This window comes from Delphinapterus leucas, chromosome 17 (assembly GCF_059928025.1).
Source record: "Delphinapterus leucas isolate spDelLeu-1000000601 "Yukka" chromosome 17, BTC_Dleu_Yukka2, whole genome shotgun sequence".
NCBI classification, from domain to species: Eukaryota; Metazoa; Chordata; class Mammalia; order Artiodactyla; family Monodontidae; genus Delphinapterus; species Delphinapterus leucas.
The window spans coordinates 45,058,329-45,077,500 of record NC_143145.1 but is presented as its reverse complement, the minus strand read 5'-3'; the positions used below and the strand labels follow the sequence as shown (position 1 = coordinate 45,077,500).

The window sequence follows — 19,172 nt, the reverse complement described above, 5'->3', positions numbered from 1 at the left end:
CCTTTATTCAAAGAGATTTCTCAATTCTTCTCCAAACTTAACTACACAAAACACTGTATTATAATTTTAGAACTATTTTGGAAATTATCATAAAAACACATTTATTCAGATAGTTTTCATCCACTAAACTAAGTCAAATCTCCCTTAAATGTTCTGACCCCCTCCTAAAAAGAAACACTGTTGTGACCTAGCAACAATATGGTTTGAAATACTTTCCAGACCAGTGAGCTGTGCAATACCTTCAAAAATGGGATGACAAAAGGTCGCAGTGGGAAGTTCGTAGCTTCTTGCAGTTTGGAATGAAATTCTTCAATTGTCAAAGTAGAGTTCTGTGGGAGAAAATATGTATTATACATACATTGTCTCTTGGTAAACAGTAAAAACACTGAAACTAATAAATTACTAATATTGTTACAACACTGTGATAACCAGCAGACACACATACAGAAAGCAGTTTTTTCTTTATAAAACTGTTTGACTTTATAAAAAAAAGATCATATATTATTGTTTATTGTATCACCTACATCTAAAAATTGCATCTGAAAATGAAACACATTAAATTTGGTACTTTGAGAATAATGTGCAGGCACCTCAGCATAGTTTAATCGTCAGAGAAGTCCCTGGAATTATGAAGAAACTTCTAACATTATCTTTATGGAAAACAAACACATTTGGATGTATTTAAAAGCACCACAGATCAATTAAAGGCCAAAGGCAAGTGTTAGAATCTCTCAATTTGTCCCACATGTCACGTCACTGTTCCTGCTGATGGAAATACCCTTCTCCTTCTGTCTTTCCATCTTGCATCCTTTCTTTGCTTACCAGAGCATCTTTGCTCAGGATGAACAGCTAAGTTGGCTGTGTTAATGAGGCCAAAGGAAAGGTCTGAGCCTTCCTCTGAGTCACTGAGTCTTACAGGGTGAAAAAAATTCCCCAGTTATCAAAGATAATCCATTTATCCTAGAGGCAATGTATATTGCTCAACCCAAAAGAGACTACACATAATGAGTCAAATTGACTCCTAACCTACCCCATAAAAACAAGCCCTCAATACTCAGGGTTTGTATCCTACAATGGGTAATGTGCATTGATAAAAGCATCTATTTAATAGACAACCAACCTACTATAAAGGTGCTGAGTCAGTTAACCATATTGACTCAACATTTGGTTCATTTTCCTCAGTCCTTATGCAGAATCACAACTGTAAACTTCAGTGTCAAATTTTTCATCCCGTCAATTATCCTCACACCTGACAAACTTGGGGTATTTGTGACCTAACAATTTTAGAATATTGCTCCATCTAGTTTTTAATGCAAGTTCCTTTTCCTTTTATGATAAAGTATGGGGGCACCAAGTTCTAAGTTTTTTATACCCCCAAACTTGAAACATCTTCCCTTGAAACTATGACTAAACACTAACTTCCTATCTGTAACAATAAGGGTCAGAGAGTCCATTTTTTAATCTTTCATTTCGTTTCTCTGGCTCCATTTTCTAAAGCCATACTAGTTGTGTTTTGTACATTAAAACAGTTCTTATTAACACTTTTCTTAACTCCATCTAAATAACATGTTGTATAATGTGATTCATTACGATTACTACCTGAGTTCAAATCACAGGGCTGTCACTACCAATGGGGTGGCCTAGAATATTTTTCTTCTGTAAGCCTCAGTTTCCCCACATGTAAAATGTGTATAAATAAAATGACATGCGTAAAAGCTTGCAGTCAAACGCTCAAAACAAAATCATTCTCTATTCATTCATCTTTTGACAAATGTTCACTGCCTACTGAATATATGCCTAGCACTATTAATTAATGTTTTCGGGCTTCCCTGGTGGCGCAGTGGTTGAAAGTCTGCCTGCCAATGCAGGGGACGTGGGTTCGTGCCCCGGTCCAGGAAGATCCCACGTGCCACGGAGCGGCTGGGCCCGTGAGCCATGGCCGCTGAGCCTGTGCGGCCGGAGCCTGTGCTCCACAACGGGAGAGGCCTCAACAGTGAGAGGCCCGCGTGCCGCAAAAAAAAAAAAAAAAAAAAATAATGTTTTCCCCAACTTATCTTGATAAAGTCTTTAGATAAATAAAATCTTAAAAGAGTATTGCCCTCAAAAGTATTCCACTTAATATGTGGGAAAAATCTACTTAAAGCTACCAAATTTTTCTGTATTTGAAGTTATAGAAACCACAGTTAAAGAACATATCAAATTTATAAAGCAGTTTTAAAATAAACAGTTTTTACTAGTAACAACATTTCATCACTCACTTGATACAATTACTGCTTTGGATTTACTTTGTGGTTCTATGATGTAACCTATTTATGTGTCAAAAACGCTTTATGCAAAACTCAAGAACAAATAAAAAGGAAAAGATAAGTGACTGACAAAAGTAACTGCAGTATGCTGACACACTATGCCAAAATCACCTTCCTGTCAGAGGAATACAAGGTGATTTGTATTCCAGAGGAATACAAATTTGTCAGAGGAAGCTGATGGATTATGAGAAATGTGAAAGCTTCTTGTTCTTAAAGTGTGGGGGAGAGGGAGGTAAGGGTTAAAAACTGAATTGCAAAATCTCTGTCAAATGTGAGATACTATGATCTGAAGCATGTCTACGGCACTAAACTCTCACCCAGACTTTTACTTCTAGGGCTTCTTTTGTAAAACACAACTGCTATGGCTTTGCCCATGATAAGTCCATGTAATAAAAATAAATGATTGTATCGAGAAAAAGGAAACTGCTGCCTATCGTATGAATTTCAGTTCCATTGTAAGCCTGGATGATAAAAGGCCTGAATATGTGACTCAAAGCTTCTCTATGACTCAGTGTGCTATGGGAAAATCACCTTCCTAAATGAAAATCCTCTTTTCATAAAGAAAGTCACAGGACATGTAAAAGTGATTTAGAATGCAAGAAAAGGAAATATGCTCTAATTTCCAGTGTGACAATGTACAGACTTTAATATAATGTGCCAAAATCAACACTTCTGTTCTCAAACTAATGGTTTGTGTAATTCTACCTATAGCAAAAAACTGTTTTTTTTTTTTTAAAAAAAAAGCAATAAATGGTTATAAGGGGTTAAGGGATGAAGAAACCAGGGTATTATTGTTTTATGGGTAGTTTCAGTTTGGGGTGATGAAAAAGTTCTGGAAGTGGATAGTAGTGATGGTTATACAACAATGTGGATGTACTTAATGCCACTGAACTGTACACTCAGAAATGGTTAAAATGGTAAATTTTATGTCATGTATTTTACCACACACAAAAAATTCAATGCTATTAGCCTTAAAAATGAAAACATAAAAGAATAATGTGTTACTTGTTATAAATTCTTGCTCACCTAGGCTGATAATAAAAACCCCCCAAAGCAACTAAGTTAAAATAAGTACCCAATTAGATTAAGCAAACCATTAACATAACAAAAATATTCTGTCATTGTTGAAAAGACACTAGCCATGCCAGGAGGATATACTTATTAAATTTTATGCACACACACATTTATGGCCAAGATAATGATAAATTTGTACAACCACATCTTCATTAGCTAAATATCAATAGGAAAAGAAATCATGGTGGGGTCAATACATAATGCAGAACTGAAATCCTTGTTACTACAGAATCATCAGACTTGCATGCAATCTCCAGGTGTAGAAACAAAATACCTGTGAGAATGGAATCTGTATTTTGAATCTCCCCCACACTCTCCCTGGTAACCCAAACTGGGCCGATTTCCATTTGCTTACCACCAGTCCTAGTACGAGGGTGCGGACTCTCTCTCCTATTTCCGGTGAAATGTCATTGCCAAACTGCTGCAAGGTAGTGAGGAACCGTTTCAGCTTACTGAGCTGCCTGGCGCCACAGGCTGGGGGCAGCTGTTGATTAGCCAGAGAAGAAGAGGAAGAAGAGGAAGGCCCATTGCTAAAGCCATTGGGCGGTGAGGGGGCGCCATTCAAGGCTGTGGGTGAATGGCTCGTGCCATTAGTTACTGTCAGAGGGCACAAAATCAGAAAGAAAAAATAAACTTACAGAGAACATGCACAAGGAGATTACAACTAAGCATCCTTCCCTTTCAATCTAGTGAATTTGGTAATTTAAAAGCTGTTGGGCCTTTTTGGTAAAATGCTTTGACTTCCCAGGATTACCAGAGGCTCAGGTACTCCATAACTAAATGGGTGGACTCCTCACACCACATGAGGATATCCTGCACAGAAGCTGATAAGAAATGGGAGCCGGCTGGAGCACAGGGACAGCCCTGCCTCCCATGCACACATATGCAAACACAGAACAAACAGCATTTTGGATGTCAGCCTTTTGTCCCAGGCTTACATCAATATAACAGAACTATTCCTTTCTAAACTGCTCCCCTAGAGAAAATGGACATTTGGTGGAGACTAAATTTATCACTGGACATTTTTAATCATGTTTTGTACACACAACTGACAGCTGTGTTTATAGAAATACGACTTTCAAGTTTTAACCTTATACCACCCAATTAGAAGGCTATTTTCTCCCCCTCATATTTCTTAACCACTTCTTTAAGGAAAACACCAATTTTATGTAAGAAGCCAAAATGCATACGGTAATTATCAAAGAGTTATTTCTAGAAATCGAAAGGGGACATCTCAGTCCAACTAACAGCATGGATTGGTGGTAACTTCGTAAATTCATTTGATAAAATTTATTTGAACGTCAAGGTGATAATCCCTAAGAACCTAGAAAATTTTGCACATTTCTCACCAAAGAAAATGTTGACTTTACCATGTTAGATCTTTATCAAACCCATCTTTTAAATATAATTTTGATAAACTACCTCCAACAATAGCTTGAAGATGTTTTAAGCACCTTATTATTCTTAAAAGGTTCAAGAAAATAAAGTGGTCTCGTCCCAAATGAGTACCAAAGCAACCTGTCAAGAAATGACATCTCACTAGGACCTCTCAGAGGAGGCATATGCCTATCATTGTGGCTTTGGGTAACAACAAACCAAATACAAGATGACAGGGTTACAACTTGGCACTGTTGCAGGCCCCTGCTCCTTACATGTTTGGAAAGGTCTTATAAAAGGCAGCGCAACACTGCATAAATAGCCTGGATGTGTGTTTTGCCGAACCCTTATAATCCCAAGGATCTATTTTTGCCTATTAGTTATTTTTCATTCATATACAGATTTCAGGGCACACAGTCTGTAAATAGTATTATCTGCAACCAACGGCATTTATTAGTTTCACAAATCTTTGATGATATTTTAACCAGGACTTTCAGATGGATGAAAACAAAGCTATCTGCTATTCCTATTAAAATATACAGGAAAAAAGGGAAGTTGCTATTCTATCAGAATATTCTGTCCTTTCCTTGGATGACACAAAAAGCAATACACTCCACTGATTCAGAACACAAGTCTAGAGCCAAGTTGAAATGGAATAAATATTTAATAAATGTCTGACAAGTTCAAGACAAGAAAGATGCTCCTTATTTCAGAAAGTTTTCTGTATGCAACTGTTGCATAGAATGATCCCTCTTTTAACTTAAGAATGTTAGATTTTAACATTATTTGTAAATAACAGAAGAAAGTGGATTAGAAGATCAGAAGTAACCTGGAAATAATTATAGCATATTAACATGTTCCAAGTCAAAATGAACAAACTAAAATAAGGAGCTCCTCATTAAGTCAAAGGAGAAGTTAACGTGGTAATGATGAGTTACAGACCAAAGGCAGTGTTCTTCATTCACTGAAATCACAGAAGACTACAACTTTGAAACAATAATGAAAAGGCAGGCAAATACTGGCAGTCATACAAATTTTACCCAAGATATGATAATTCTGTGCTCAATACCTACTCACTGGCATATAAATTATTTGTGTGGGGGGGTGGGGCTTCATTTCTGCATAATACATTGATGCTGGATCTTACTGTCCCTTAATTTTTATTTGCAGGAAAAAATTTAATTTGAACTTGAAAACGGAAACAGCAAATGCAGAAATGCCTACTTACACGTTGTTGGTGTAAATGAACTGGTTCTGGGAGCTCCTTGAGTTGTTGGGGGAGGTGGCATCGTGGGAGGAGTCAGCCTAGACGGGGTCTTCACATCCACAGGTGAGTCTGGCATCGTGGAGTGCTTCTCAGTCCGATCTGGAGGATGCCACCATCATCATGTTATTTTACTCCTTAAGCACCTTAGGGTTTTTTTGGTACCTCAGTTTTATAAGAGAGGTTCATCTTTTTTACAAGCAAGGTAAGAAATCCAACATCTTCTATCAATAAAATAGGCTTATCTACTGAAGCTTAAATCAAGACTTCATCATCCAAACCCCACTTAAGAAGGTGTAGCACAGATGGCAGGACCTCATTTCTAACTGGGTAATTTTACATCTTATTGTTATTTCTGGCTTAGACAGATGCTACCTTGGTAGTGTTATATGCAACAGCACAACTTCGCTTGAAGCTGAAGCCAACATTAGCAAGAGGTAAAAAATAGATGAGGAAGTGGGACGGTAATGAACCCCTCAGACAGCTCAGAAATAACACAAATCTTAGGCTGTTATGCAGGTGGGATACTGTTAGAAGTTGGTGTTTTGCAATGACTTTTTTGTAACACCTACCATCCCCTTTCCATGCTTAGTTTTCTAGCCTAACAGATGAAGCAGGCTATGTCTCCCAGACATAACCTCTCACTTCAATTTTTTTTCGGACCTGTTTGAAAAATCACCACTACATAAATGTCACAAAACGAAGTGAAGTTATTATTGACTTAGAACTTGTGAGTTTATGATCCACCATTTAAAAAATATGAAACCTGAGAAGTCCGTGCACCGCAGCCAAGAGTAGCCCCCACTCGCTGCAATTAGAGAAAAGCCCGTGTGCAGCAACGAAGACCCAATGCAGCCATAAATAAATAAATAAATTTTAAAAATAAAGAAATAAAATAAAACATAAAAAACCAATACTTCAATTAATAATCTCAGGCAGAGTAAGAATGGAAAAGTCCCAAATTGAGAACTAAAGACCTTTCTAATATTTTTTCATGAGTATGTGACAGGGAGAAATTTCCTCATTACCCAATAATGAACATTTGCACTGCAGGACTGTTTTATACTAAGTATACTTTTCCCTTGGAATTTTAAACTTTTTTCTCAATCTGATCTACTCAAAGAAACAGATCTCCAGTTAAAAAAAAAAGTTTTCATTTGTTTGTTTAGATCCAATTTTCTACAAACATGTGTACACATGCACACACACCCCCCAAAAAATACCTGAGGCGCCTCTTGTGGCCTCAGGCACAGGTATCTCCCATTTGGAGTTTTTGAAAAGTAACGTAACACAGACTATTAATAAAGAATGGGTCTCTTAAAACATTATGATCACCGTAGTGAAAAACTCTCAAAATTACTTGTCAATTATTAAAATGAAAAGCCCAAATTACTACTATGACAATTCCAAATCTACCTCCCCTTTATTCAAAGCAATTTCATAAGACTTGGGTTGCAATAGAACACAACTTCTGAAAGTTGAAATAGCGTTGACACCGTATTAGGGAAGAATGAAAATAATAATCATTCTAATAAGAGCACTGTGAATGATGATCCAGTGACCAGTATCAGGGTCTCTATGTCTTAGTGTCTACTGCCGGCTGAATAACAATGACTGTCCCTATTGTGAATTAAGCGTTCTGAGTGAGATGATTGTGAAGATGCATGGAGAGTGTCTCTACCTTTATCGTATTGTTAAAATTTTGACCTCATATTGCTATTCCAGAACACTTAACGAGTACCAGTGAATAACTTGTTGTAGAGAAATGCAGAAGTTAGGCAGATTTAAAACCACTTCTTTGATAGTAAAATTCATTGCACCATTTACTCACCTCAACCAACCTCAGCAACAAGGGAATAAATAGCTTTCCACTTGTGTTGCAGCTGAGGGAAGAGGTATAGCAGCAAATACAAGTCTCCCTAAATAAAGGCAAATATTTCCCTCATGCCAAGGAAGGAGGGATAAAGGGAGGCTTGCCAGAGTCAGCTGGGAGATAACAGTGGGAACTGCTGGTCCATCTGGTTTTCATTCTGCTAACACTCACATGGAGCTGTTAGCGAAGGCAGTCCAGACCCACAGATTTGAAGCACGTGGTTGCACAGAGAGAGAGAAAGGAAGAGCAGGAGGGGGAAGGGGAAGTGGGAAAAACAGAGAAAGAAGTAAATAAGTATATTGAGCAATAGAAGGAAAGGGTGAGAAAGAGGGAACAGACCAAAAAGCAGGGAGAAAAGAGCTTGGAAAGGGAGAAAGTTACCCTGGACAGTTTCACCACCACCAAAAGCTGAGCCTTGGTGGGCACAGGCCCTACCTTACTTGATGAAATTCTTGAGCAATACCTAAACTTGGAAATGTATCTTAAACACGCTTTTCATTACTCTTTTTCCAGTAGCCCACACTAAGGAAAAAGGGAATAATAAACCATAAAGTTGACAGTGGGTTTCCTCTTCAGACTCTTTTAAGATAGTTTGTATTTCTTCTGTCTTCCTCTGCCCAATTTTAGAAATATTTTTGATATATTCATAATTTTATTTTGAATACCTTTTGAATACCTGTCTTGGTCCACTTGTGTAACATGATTCCTATCCAGAATTTAATAATAATAATACCAACAACAATTATTATAAAACGTAGATGAACAACTTTTTTAAATTCCTGAGATGTCAATATTTTAGGAGCAATAACCACTGAGCCAATGAATAGAAAAACACCACTACTTCTAACAGGAGTATATACATTCTCTCTGGAATACATGTATACGTGTATGTATTTAAGATTTTGACATTAGCCACATTTCTGTGATGGCTAGCTTCACTCTGATGAAATGGAGCTCCAACCCAGAGGTCCTACAAACTTAGACAAAGTGGGACCATATGTAACTCATTCTGTGCTGTTCAGTGCAATCAACCCAGGATTGAAATAGATGATGAAATAACCAGCCAAGCCTAAGCCATACACACACAAAAACGCTCTGGAGTAGAGAGATTTAAGATAAATTCAGAAAATGTGTTTCAAGTATGCTGCGTTCTGTTGCATTTGTTTTGGATTAATAAAAAAAAAAAAAAAAAAAACATTTTGAAATATATATTCTTGAAACTTCTATAGCAAACAGCAAAAGAGCTATGATTCAACCATAGAAGCATTTCACTCCATTTCAAATTAGAGGATATAGTAAAACCAATATTAAGTTATAATATGTCTCATGTAATTTTTTAAGTTCATGAAAATTATACCATTCTTGCATGTAATCTCTGTTTTTAGTTGGTGTAGGGGAAAGCTGACATTTACTGAAAGACTGACACAAAATGAAAAAAAAAAGAAAGAAAAAAAATTGTCAGATCAGGGAATTATTTGTTTTAAAAGAACTGACTTTACTTCTACCTTAATGATTCACACCATTTCTAAACAAGATCTTCCCTATGCGGTAAGTTTTCAACTCCCATGGCAAATCTCCAACACATATGCACCAAAGACGGCTGATGCATGGAAGAAAATGTGGCATATATAAATACATTACCGATACCATTTCAATATCCAATTCAATGTCAGGGCCTTCTAGAAGTGGTATGTTTTCCATTTCCCTTTTTGTTGTTGTTGTTTTATGTGAAAAGGTATGGCATAATCTGCCATGGCACTTATTTTACTTTTAGTTAGTTCAAATAGTTCCAGATGTGTTTTTAAGGTATGAAGAATAGGCATTCTATATTTCCCTTGTTTACATACCATTCTAGAGATGATTGGTGTAAAAAGATTTCAGTATTGGTATAATGAATGGCATGACATTTTCCATCACAGTTCATCATGTCAATTATAATAGAAGAAGTATCTTGGTTTCATAGGTGTTATGGGTTGAGGAACTTTTTGGTCAATTAGTAGTTAGTCCAGAGTTAGTCTTATTTGAATAAGTGTGAGTTACAAAAGCTAGAAGGTATGCACTAAAGAGGATTAAGCCCAAGTGGAACCACAGTACTATTAATGGAAAGGCAGGAGGAACAAAACTGGTACAGAATTTGATTTTTATTTCTCTGGAAAATTTGGCAAATACAGTTCTGACAATTGAGTCATTTAGTGACTCCAGTGATTGGGTGTGAGATGTTACAAGCAACTGTCTGCAGACTGGAAAGGTAGCCATCCAGTCTTCACACCACCACCACCTCATTTCCCTGAAAAACACCTCTGGTAACATTCATTCCTGCTCAGAACCATTCAACAATGCCTAAGAATAAAAGTCAAATACTAACATTTTAAGCTGGATGTACTGATACAGTGGGAAGGATATTTAGCAATAACAGGAGAACTTCCAAGTTAAGTCAGACTTGGTTGCAAATGTAGACTCCTGACCATCAGTAGTGGCCCCTCAGGCAAGTGAGTTACCCTGAGCCTCAGTCCCTCATAGGAATGAGGATACAATCCTCTACCTCATCAGGACCCCACCACAGCGCCTACTCATATTAGGTACCAACACGTGTGAGCTCCGTTCTCTTTGACCTTCCACTTCACAATCCATTTATGGGTTTATTTCCAGTGTCTTTCCCCCAATTCTATGCTGTCTATATAGGGCACCCTGACATTACTCCTTGGCTTTTCTGCCTTTATCATGCTGTTGTTTCCTTTATCTAGAAGGACCTGTCCCATCTTATACATTATTCACTGCCCATTATAGATTCCACATCCTCGTACAGCTTTTCCCAGTTGCCCCAGGTGTCAACCACATCAGGTTTCCTCTGCCTCTCTTTTAGCATTTATCACAGCCCATCTGTACAACAGCTGTATATGTGAATGTGTATTATACACTCTAACACCCCAACCAGTGAAAATAGTAAGCAACTTGATAGCAATTTTTTTAACTGCCTCCTTAGGAAGACATTTAAAAAACAAACACAACCATGGTTTTCACTAGAAGCATGGTTACATTCCTAATTTTTACAAATCCATTCCCTATATTCCCTATATTATAGCCAGTTCAAAGATAGCAACCCTAATCTCAAGGCAGAAGACAAACACAGAACCATCAACAACATATAAATACATGAGGAAATAGAATACAGGTAATATGAGAAGATACTGAAAATCCAAAATTCAGTTCAACTGTGCAACCAACTTACTACGTGGTTTCAGGTAAGAATGAGCTGTTACCTCATGTCTTATCACAGGTGTTATATGAAGATTGCTATATCTGAAATACAAATCTGATCTGACCTACCCCCTGATTTAAAACCTTAGGGAGTGTCCCACTGACCACAGAACGAAATATATGCTCTTCAGCTTAGCTTATGTCACAGATACTGTTGAGTGCCTACTCAACAGCCCTTATCCCTGTCTTCCTGCTGAAGAGCTCTAATTTTGTTCAGGTACAAAATTTGGGGGGGCAGATTCTCCTTGTTTTACATTAATCAGGTTATCACATTCCCCATATCAGCAACAGGTTTCAGAGGTGAGTGTTGTGCTCCAGTTCTGGGCAATGGGTCATGAAGGGAGGTCTATGGAAAAAGTTCTAGGAAAGACTTCCTCACTCTCTAAACAGAGACCCAAGAAGAAAATAGCCCTTCGTCTTCTGATAGGCACTACTGTATCTATAAGTGATTCCTTCACTTCTTTGGAGTCTACTTATCATTTATAAAACTAAGCATCCTGGAATACATGACCTCAAGGATCTTTCGCAAACTCTAATATTCTCTGGTTTCTTTTTCCAGATATGGCTTATGATCATCTCAAACATAAAGGAGACTACCCAGGGCTTCCCTGGTGGCGCAGTGGTTGAGAGTCCGCCTGCCGATGCAGGGGACGTGGGTTCGTGCCCTGGTCCAGGAAGATCCCACATGCCGCGGAGCGGCTGGGCCCGTGAGCCATGGCCACTGAGCCTGCATGTCCGGAGCCTGTGCTCCGCAACGGGAGAGGCCACAACAGTGAGAGGCCCGCGTACCGCAAAAAAAAAAAAAAAAAAAACCATAAAGGAGACTACCCAGAGAAAATATATCTGACAATAAAGTGACCACTACACTTCCTCCGTCCACATAAATTTCTATGTCCACAAGAATATGTCTGCACAGAAATTTTTTTCCAGAAACATTAAAATTTATATCTACCTCTTGTTTTCAAATACATTTTCAATCCTCATTACTAAATCTCCATCAATGATTTGGTTACAAAATACCCTACAAAATGTCCAAATTTCCCTGTTTAGTTATCATCAAAACACTCACTTTCACAGCTCAGGTTCTTGAAAGAGTAATCTACACTCACTTTCCTTATTTCCCATTCCACCTTACGTGTACTTGGAGGGGACACCTATAAGACTTTATGCCTAGAAAGTTTCCCTCCCAGTACAGGGACTTGCCATACCCTCTAATTTCATAACTACCTTGGGCACCACCATGTTCTTTCATGACCGTGTACCCAAGATACCAGTGGCTGGTCCAGGCACAGTGCTTAGTCCAAGATGGGCAATCTCAGGAAAGGAAAACAATCCCAAGGATTGTTTCCCAAGGAAAACCGCACTGTCTACTGCCCTCCAAGTCCACAGAGCAGCTCTGTGTTGAAAAAGAAGGCACCTAACAGGCAGAAAGAAGCAAAGAAGTGGCAAGAGATCATCTTTATAGTGCTTTGTAGTAAAGTTCCTCATTCTGCTGGATCCTAGGCACCAGCTGCATCTCTAAAATTCCTACAATTTGGATCTTCCAAACAATCCTAGCCAATCAGTCCCTACTTTGCCTAAAACCTAATTTGAGTTGACTTTTCACTCAAAACCAAAGAATCCTGACTAAAATAACCCTGGAATGTAGCATGGATGTATTCTCTTAACTCCCACTTGAAACTCTTCTAAATTGTTTCTTCATTATTAATACAAGAAACACTTGTATCCTTTATCTGGCATCTTTGTAGCAGCTGACACTGTTCAGGGCTTCCTCCTTCCTGAAACATATTGTTCCCAGGATACCACTATTCTAACACTCTCCTCATTTTTCTTAGGCCTTCCTGCTCCTTCTCAGTCTCTTTTATGGGTTCACCCTTCTTCAGCTCTGTGATAATTACTGTTATTTTCCCCCAATGTTCCTCTTCACATTTTCACTCTATACCTTTTCCTTAGTGATTCATTGGTGCTGGGATAGTTACACCATGGCCATTATGTAGATAACTTGTACCTATAACTCTAGCCCTAATATCCTTTCCAAGTTCTGGAACCAAATATCTAGAATGCAACTCATTTCAACAGCTTGAATCCAAACCCTCATCATCCATCATCTCTCACCTGGCCTGATCAACAATCCATTGAATGGACTCCCGGATCTGACTATTCATCTCTGATCCATTCTCCAAAGACCTTTCATAATGCTAAGCATAAAATCCTTGTGTCTTAGTAGGGCACAGAAAGACCTTTGTGGCTCATCTGGTTCCCATCCACCCCCATACATTCAGTAACTCTTTACTGAACTACTATGGCTCTCCAAATGCCCCTGGGTCACACAGGGTTCCACTGCATTGCATCCCTTTCCTGAAATACTCTTCACCCCACCACTGCCTCGTTAAGTCCATCATTCCTTTAAAACTCCATTTGGGTGTCACTTCAGCCAGAAACAACAACCCTCCCATCTCAGGCTGTCCCAAACTCCCCAACATTTCCCTATTTCACTCTCTAGTTCCTCTTACGGCACTGATCACACTGTACTTAGAACCAACGTCAGTCTCTCCCACTAGTTCATAATTTACTTAAGGGAAATTATGACATATGATTTGTTGTTATAGCCCCAGCACTTGGCACAGTGCTTGACACATAGAAGGTGCTCAATACATTTAATATTTTAAATGAATATATATTGCTATAATGTCATAATGTAGGCAGATGGGGTAGGGTGTCCTTGGAGAAAAAGAACGAGATGTAGCTTTTTGACATAAGAGAAGCCATTTTAGACCTAAACCATTTTGTGATCTAAGCCTGGCCACAATGCTTGTCCCTGAATAGGTCTCAGTAATTAATGATTTTAAGGCAACAAAGGAATGCAGGAACAGAGGAAAAAGCAGTCAAGAAACAATAGTTCAGCAATAAATCAGAGTCCTAGTTTCTCCTCAAGGGATATACATAACCATCTTATACATATCTTGGAGTTGTTTTACAGGAACTAAGCCCTCCAATCCAGGTGGAGAATGGTAAGGTAAGACCCCAGAACCTAAAGAAAGATGATGTTGACCTTTTCTGACCCTCGTGAATTCAATCAACTAAAGCTTAGATTCTGTCACCCTCTGCCCCAGTTCTACGTAGAATTCTCCTCTGCTCAAGCCCCATCATGAATATGCATGTAGCTTAAAACTCCCCCAGTTTTGCTGTTGGGGAGACACTGCTTTGGGAAGGATCTCCAGTGTTCTCCTTACTTGCTGCAAGTAATAAATCCTTCCTTTTCCCAATCTTTGGCTTGGTTGTGTCTTTTGCAACACCCATCAAGAGGGGAACCCAGTTTTCAGGTAACAATAAGGCATGCCTTTAGTCACAATTTTGAAACACTAGAACTTTCAAGAGACATGACAGATTTAACTTAAGATACAATCATCTACATCTTTTTTTCCATCCTTAAAAAAAATCCTAAAATGAATTTCTACAGTAAGTAACCAAATATAAATCTTTGAACTGGATTATTGAGTTCATCAGTTTTAAAATGCCTTTCAGCAATCACAATATATTTCCTAAAACCTTTTATATTAGAAAAGGAGATTTGTAAGGCAATTTATACATGTATGACATAGTCTCCAAAAGCTCCCTTTTTTACAATAATAGTATCAGCGTAGTCATACATCATACATATGTACATTCAAAACAAAGAAAAAAAAACATATTATCAACCAAAACCAATTTTTTCCACATTTCAAAGTTTTCCTGTTGCTTGTCTATGGATTGGTAGGATTATAGATTATTTTTAGTTTCTGTTATCTTTCTTTTATTTAAAGTTATGCAATAAACATGTTTTATTTTTACAAGGAAAAAAAACCCCACAAAAACCCTTAGGATAAATCACCTAAAATCAGGCATTAGGCACTATGCCAAATGCCCTGCATGCTTTATCTCACTTTAAAATCTCACTATGAAAGGTACTACAAATTTGACCACCTTATATAAAGGAAGTGAGGACCAGAGAGGGTGGATAATTTGTTGAGGTTACAAGCTAGAACTCACTCCAGGTCTTCTCAGAGTTCATTATCATCTAAAACTAATATTATTTTATATAAGATCTGGAAAACTGAAATAAAGAAACATTCAGTAAATATTAAATCTAGAGACAGCATTATACTAGAACTGCACCTTCCAAAACTACTGTACTAGCCACATGTGACCATTTAAATTTTAATTAATTAAGACTAAACAAAATTTAAAATTTAGATCCTCAGTCACACTAGCCACCGTTCAAGTGCTCAACAGCCATGGTGACATGGCTACCATACTAGAAAGCCCAGTTATAGAGTATTTCTGTCATCATAAAAGGACAACACCGTAATCAAATTATGGCTCTGAAATGCTTCACTGAGGTGGATAGACCTAGAGTCTGTCATACAGAGTGAGGTAAGTCAGAAAGAGAAAGACAAATACCGTATGCTAACACATATATATGGAATTTAAGAAAAAAAAAATGTCATGAAGAACCTAGGGGTAAGACAGGAACAAAGACACAGACCTACTAGAGAATGGACTTGAGGATATGGGGAGGGGGAAGGGTGAGATGTGACAAAGCAAGAGAGAGGCATGGACATATATACACTACCAAAAGTAAAATAGATAGCTAGTGGGCAGCAGCCGCATAGCACAGGGAGATCAGCTCGGTGCTTTGTGACCGCCTGGAGGGGTGGGATAGGGAGGGTGGGAGGGAGGGAGATGCAAGAGGGAAGAAATATGGGAACATATGTATATGTATAACTGATTCACTTTGTTATAAAGCAGAAACTAACACACCATTGTAAAGCAATTATACTCCAGTAAAGATGTAAAAAAAACAAAAGCTCCGTGGGAGGAGTCCATGGAAGTGTCCATGCAGCCTGAAAGTGTGGGGATCGGGGGAAGGAGTGCCTTTGGCCTCATCCTAAACACCTCCCATTCCCATTCAGATGTTTCATTTGTTTTCTAGGTTGAGCTTCTGCATACGATTTCATTTGATGGGTAAAAGGAAAAATAAAAGTTTGAAACCCAATGACTAAGATAAGTGAGCTCTGAGGAAGCAGGAGAATAAGTCACTCAGTCCAAGTAATCAGTAAACATTGGGATAACTATGCTAATGAGAACAATGCCAAGGGTTCAGTCCTGGAACAAGCTGGTCAGTAGCTGAGTCAGCAGATGGTCCAGAAACAGGGATGACTGCCTAAAGCAGGACATCATGCCTTTAAAGAGCATGAGTTAAGATGGAAGATGGCAAAAGAATAAGGTAAATCCATACTAATCTATCACAATTTCTAGAAAAATAACTTCAAAAATCTTGTGTCATCTCTTATAGGGACAATGAATTTCCCTTCACTTCCTCTATAGCACTTAAGTAGCTAGTACTTGAAATATTTATCTTGTTTTTGAATGTTTCCCCAATCACAGTGTCAACGTCACAAATGCAGAAAATTTTGACCTATTTTGTTAACTCCAGCTTCCACAGCATTTAGAAGAGTGCCTGAAACGGCAGGCACTTGATAAAGGTTTGTTGAATGAATCAATGAAGAAAGTAAAAGCAAGGAAAAAAGTAAAGCGAGTTTCTGACAAAACAGGCAGAGACATATTAGTAACTCTATGGTTACCCAGAGTGGGCCAGAGGATGAGTAAGCAGACAGGAGACATGCTGAAAGCACACACTCATTTAAATGGAGTAGAGGCCCAACATAGTCTAAACCAGTTCACTCATTTTTGACAAAGATGACCTGAAGCCCACCAAGAGAAAGCATCATAAACATTAATAAGTACCCAAATGGTGGTTCTAGTTGGAAAAATCAATTACTAATTTCATAAAGTGTGCAAAGGAATGTGGGTCTTATGAAGACTGGTAGACTCCAGGCATTAATTGTATGTATAAGCTCCTTAGAAATGTCATCTCGCCCACATCTGTTATTACCTTCACTCCAGTGATTCTGCTTCAGAGTCTAATAACCACTTCCTGGAGGTAGCTCCTGGAGCCACCAAGGGGATATCAAGCAGCCTGGGGTTAACTATGGTACTTTAACCAGCATAGTTCCACATTAATCTGTTTTAAGATTTAATGTATTTTAAGATTTCGTTTGGAAAAAAGGCACCTCTTGTTTAAGAAAGACAAGTTTGAAACGGCTGGCACAGGCAACTAGCTGAATGTTTGCTGAATGACTGTGATAAAAACACTAAGGAAAAAACCACAACTCCTAAATACATAGAAAAGGAACTCCTGCTTGCATAAAGAGCAGAGAAAGACAAAGGCATCACCAAGGGCCCATAAATTGAACATAAGCATTTATGTAACACCCTGCTGCCAAAGTGCAGATTATTCCAGAAGGTGAAAAAAAATCATTAGATAGTGATCCAAACCTTTAACAATCTCAAAGTACACACAATTTTTTACTCCATCAAGATTTGTCTTATTTGCCAATGACAAAGAAGGCTATAGAGCCAGCTCTGAGAGCTGTCGCAGAAAAATGGCGGCATACACATCCAGCTGCAGTCAATTATGATTACCCAGATAAGACTTAGTAAATCTAGGCAGAAAATTAAGAAGGTGCGCAGAGTATGTACCCGTGACTAAATCACAGACAAGCAAATAGCAGAAGCTCAAATGAATATTTGTTGAATTTAATTGAATGTACTCTTTAAAATAACCAATCGGTACTGTTAGTGTAGACTTCACATAATAGGAAATGGGAAAGCACAGAGAGTTTTTAGGCAGCTGAATTACATACTCATTTTTATATTATAGGTATATGTGGAGCAGAGAATAAATAGGGTAAGAAAGGCAAGAGAACTGGATACCAAGAGCGTAGGCAAGAAATGATACAGCATCCAGCATGCAAGCGGCCCTAAGAATGGAGAATAGGAGGGAGATTCAGGAGACATTTTAAAAGTCTGTGTCAAATTCACAGAGCTTCGCAATAGAATAAGATAAACCTTGAGTAAGTAGGAATCTAGAGGTGCATGGCAATGTCAAAAAGCAAACCCAAACACAACAGGAAGAACCATTTGGAAAAAAGTTCCGTTACATCATAGTGACTTGGAGGGATTCCTGCAACACTCTGTTGTTCATATATAAAACACATTAAACATCTTCCTCTCCTCCCACAGGTGCCACCATCAAATTATTCTCCCTCCTAAACGTGTTTCTCCATCCCCATCACCATCCTCGGGCACTACCATCTTTTACTGGGACTTTTTCAGGAGCTAATCTTCACAACCCCTCACCCCGTAATGCCATCTGTTTACCATACAACAGATGGGATAATCTTGTCAAACACAAATGTATTCACTCGTCTAAATAACAGCATTTATTCAAAAATATCTGAGCCATCTACAAAGTGCTAGGTACTATTTCATACAACAGGGAGAAGGCAATAAAACAAAGGGAAATCACTGTCCTCAAGAATTTTATATTCTAATGATCAGATCGAGTTACTACTCTAAATACTTTAAAGTGTTTCAGTGGTTTACCATCACTCTTAAGATAATATCCAAAACCCTTTAAGTGACCTAGAACAGTAGATAGACTTAGTCTCTGCTTACCTCTCCTCTCTTATCTCACATCTCATTGGTTTAATCAGTTGCAAGTTTCACCTCACCTCAGGGCCTTTCACTTAGCCAAGGAAACCCACCTCGGCTCAAATTCACTTACTCAAAGGTGTCCCTGATCCCCCCTCCCCCCCACCCCCTGTGTTATAAGCTCTATTGTACCATCTAACTGTTGCTTACAGAGTTTACAGAAACTGTTAAAAATAATTGTACAATTACTTGTTGTCTAACACCCCCTACCAGACAGGACAATGCTCCATAATGGCAGGGAGCGTATCATTTCAATATCATATATCAACTCAGTCCCAGAATTTATCACACTGTTAAGAACCTAGTATAAGTAAATTGTGGATAAAGACATTTTCTATTTAAAAATACAGATGTGGAGGTACAAGTAGAGCAAAGCAATTGGATTCCTTAGTTCCCTTAAAAGGAATTTCAAAATTTCTTCAAT

At 38.2% G+C, this 19,172-nt stretch overlaps 1 protein-coding gene across 1 annotated transcript in view; it reads right to left on the bottom strand.

Annotated features, from left to right (window-relative positions):
• RUNX1T1 (RUNX1 partner transcriptional co-repressor 1) overlaps positions 1 to 19,172 on the bottom strand; it is a 125,367-nt gene that overhangs the window by 51,660 nt on the left and 54,535 nt on the right. The window contains exons 2-4 of the mRNA XM_089898931.1: positions 5,986 to 6,123; positions 3,736 to 3,977; positions 240 to 329 (exon numbers count right to left, since the gene is read on the bottom strand). Coding sequence (XP_089755057.1) covers positions 240 to 329; positions 3,736 to 3,977; positions 5,986 to 6,123 — 470 coding nt within the window. The remainder of the gene's footprint in view (positions 1 to 239; positions 330 to 3,735; positions 3,978 to 5,985; positions 6,124 to 19,172) is intronic.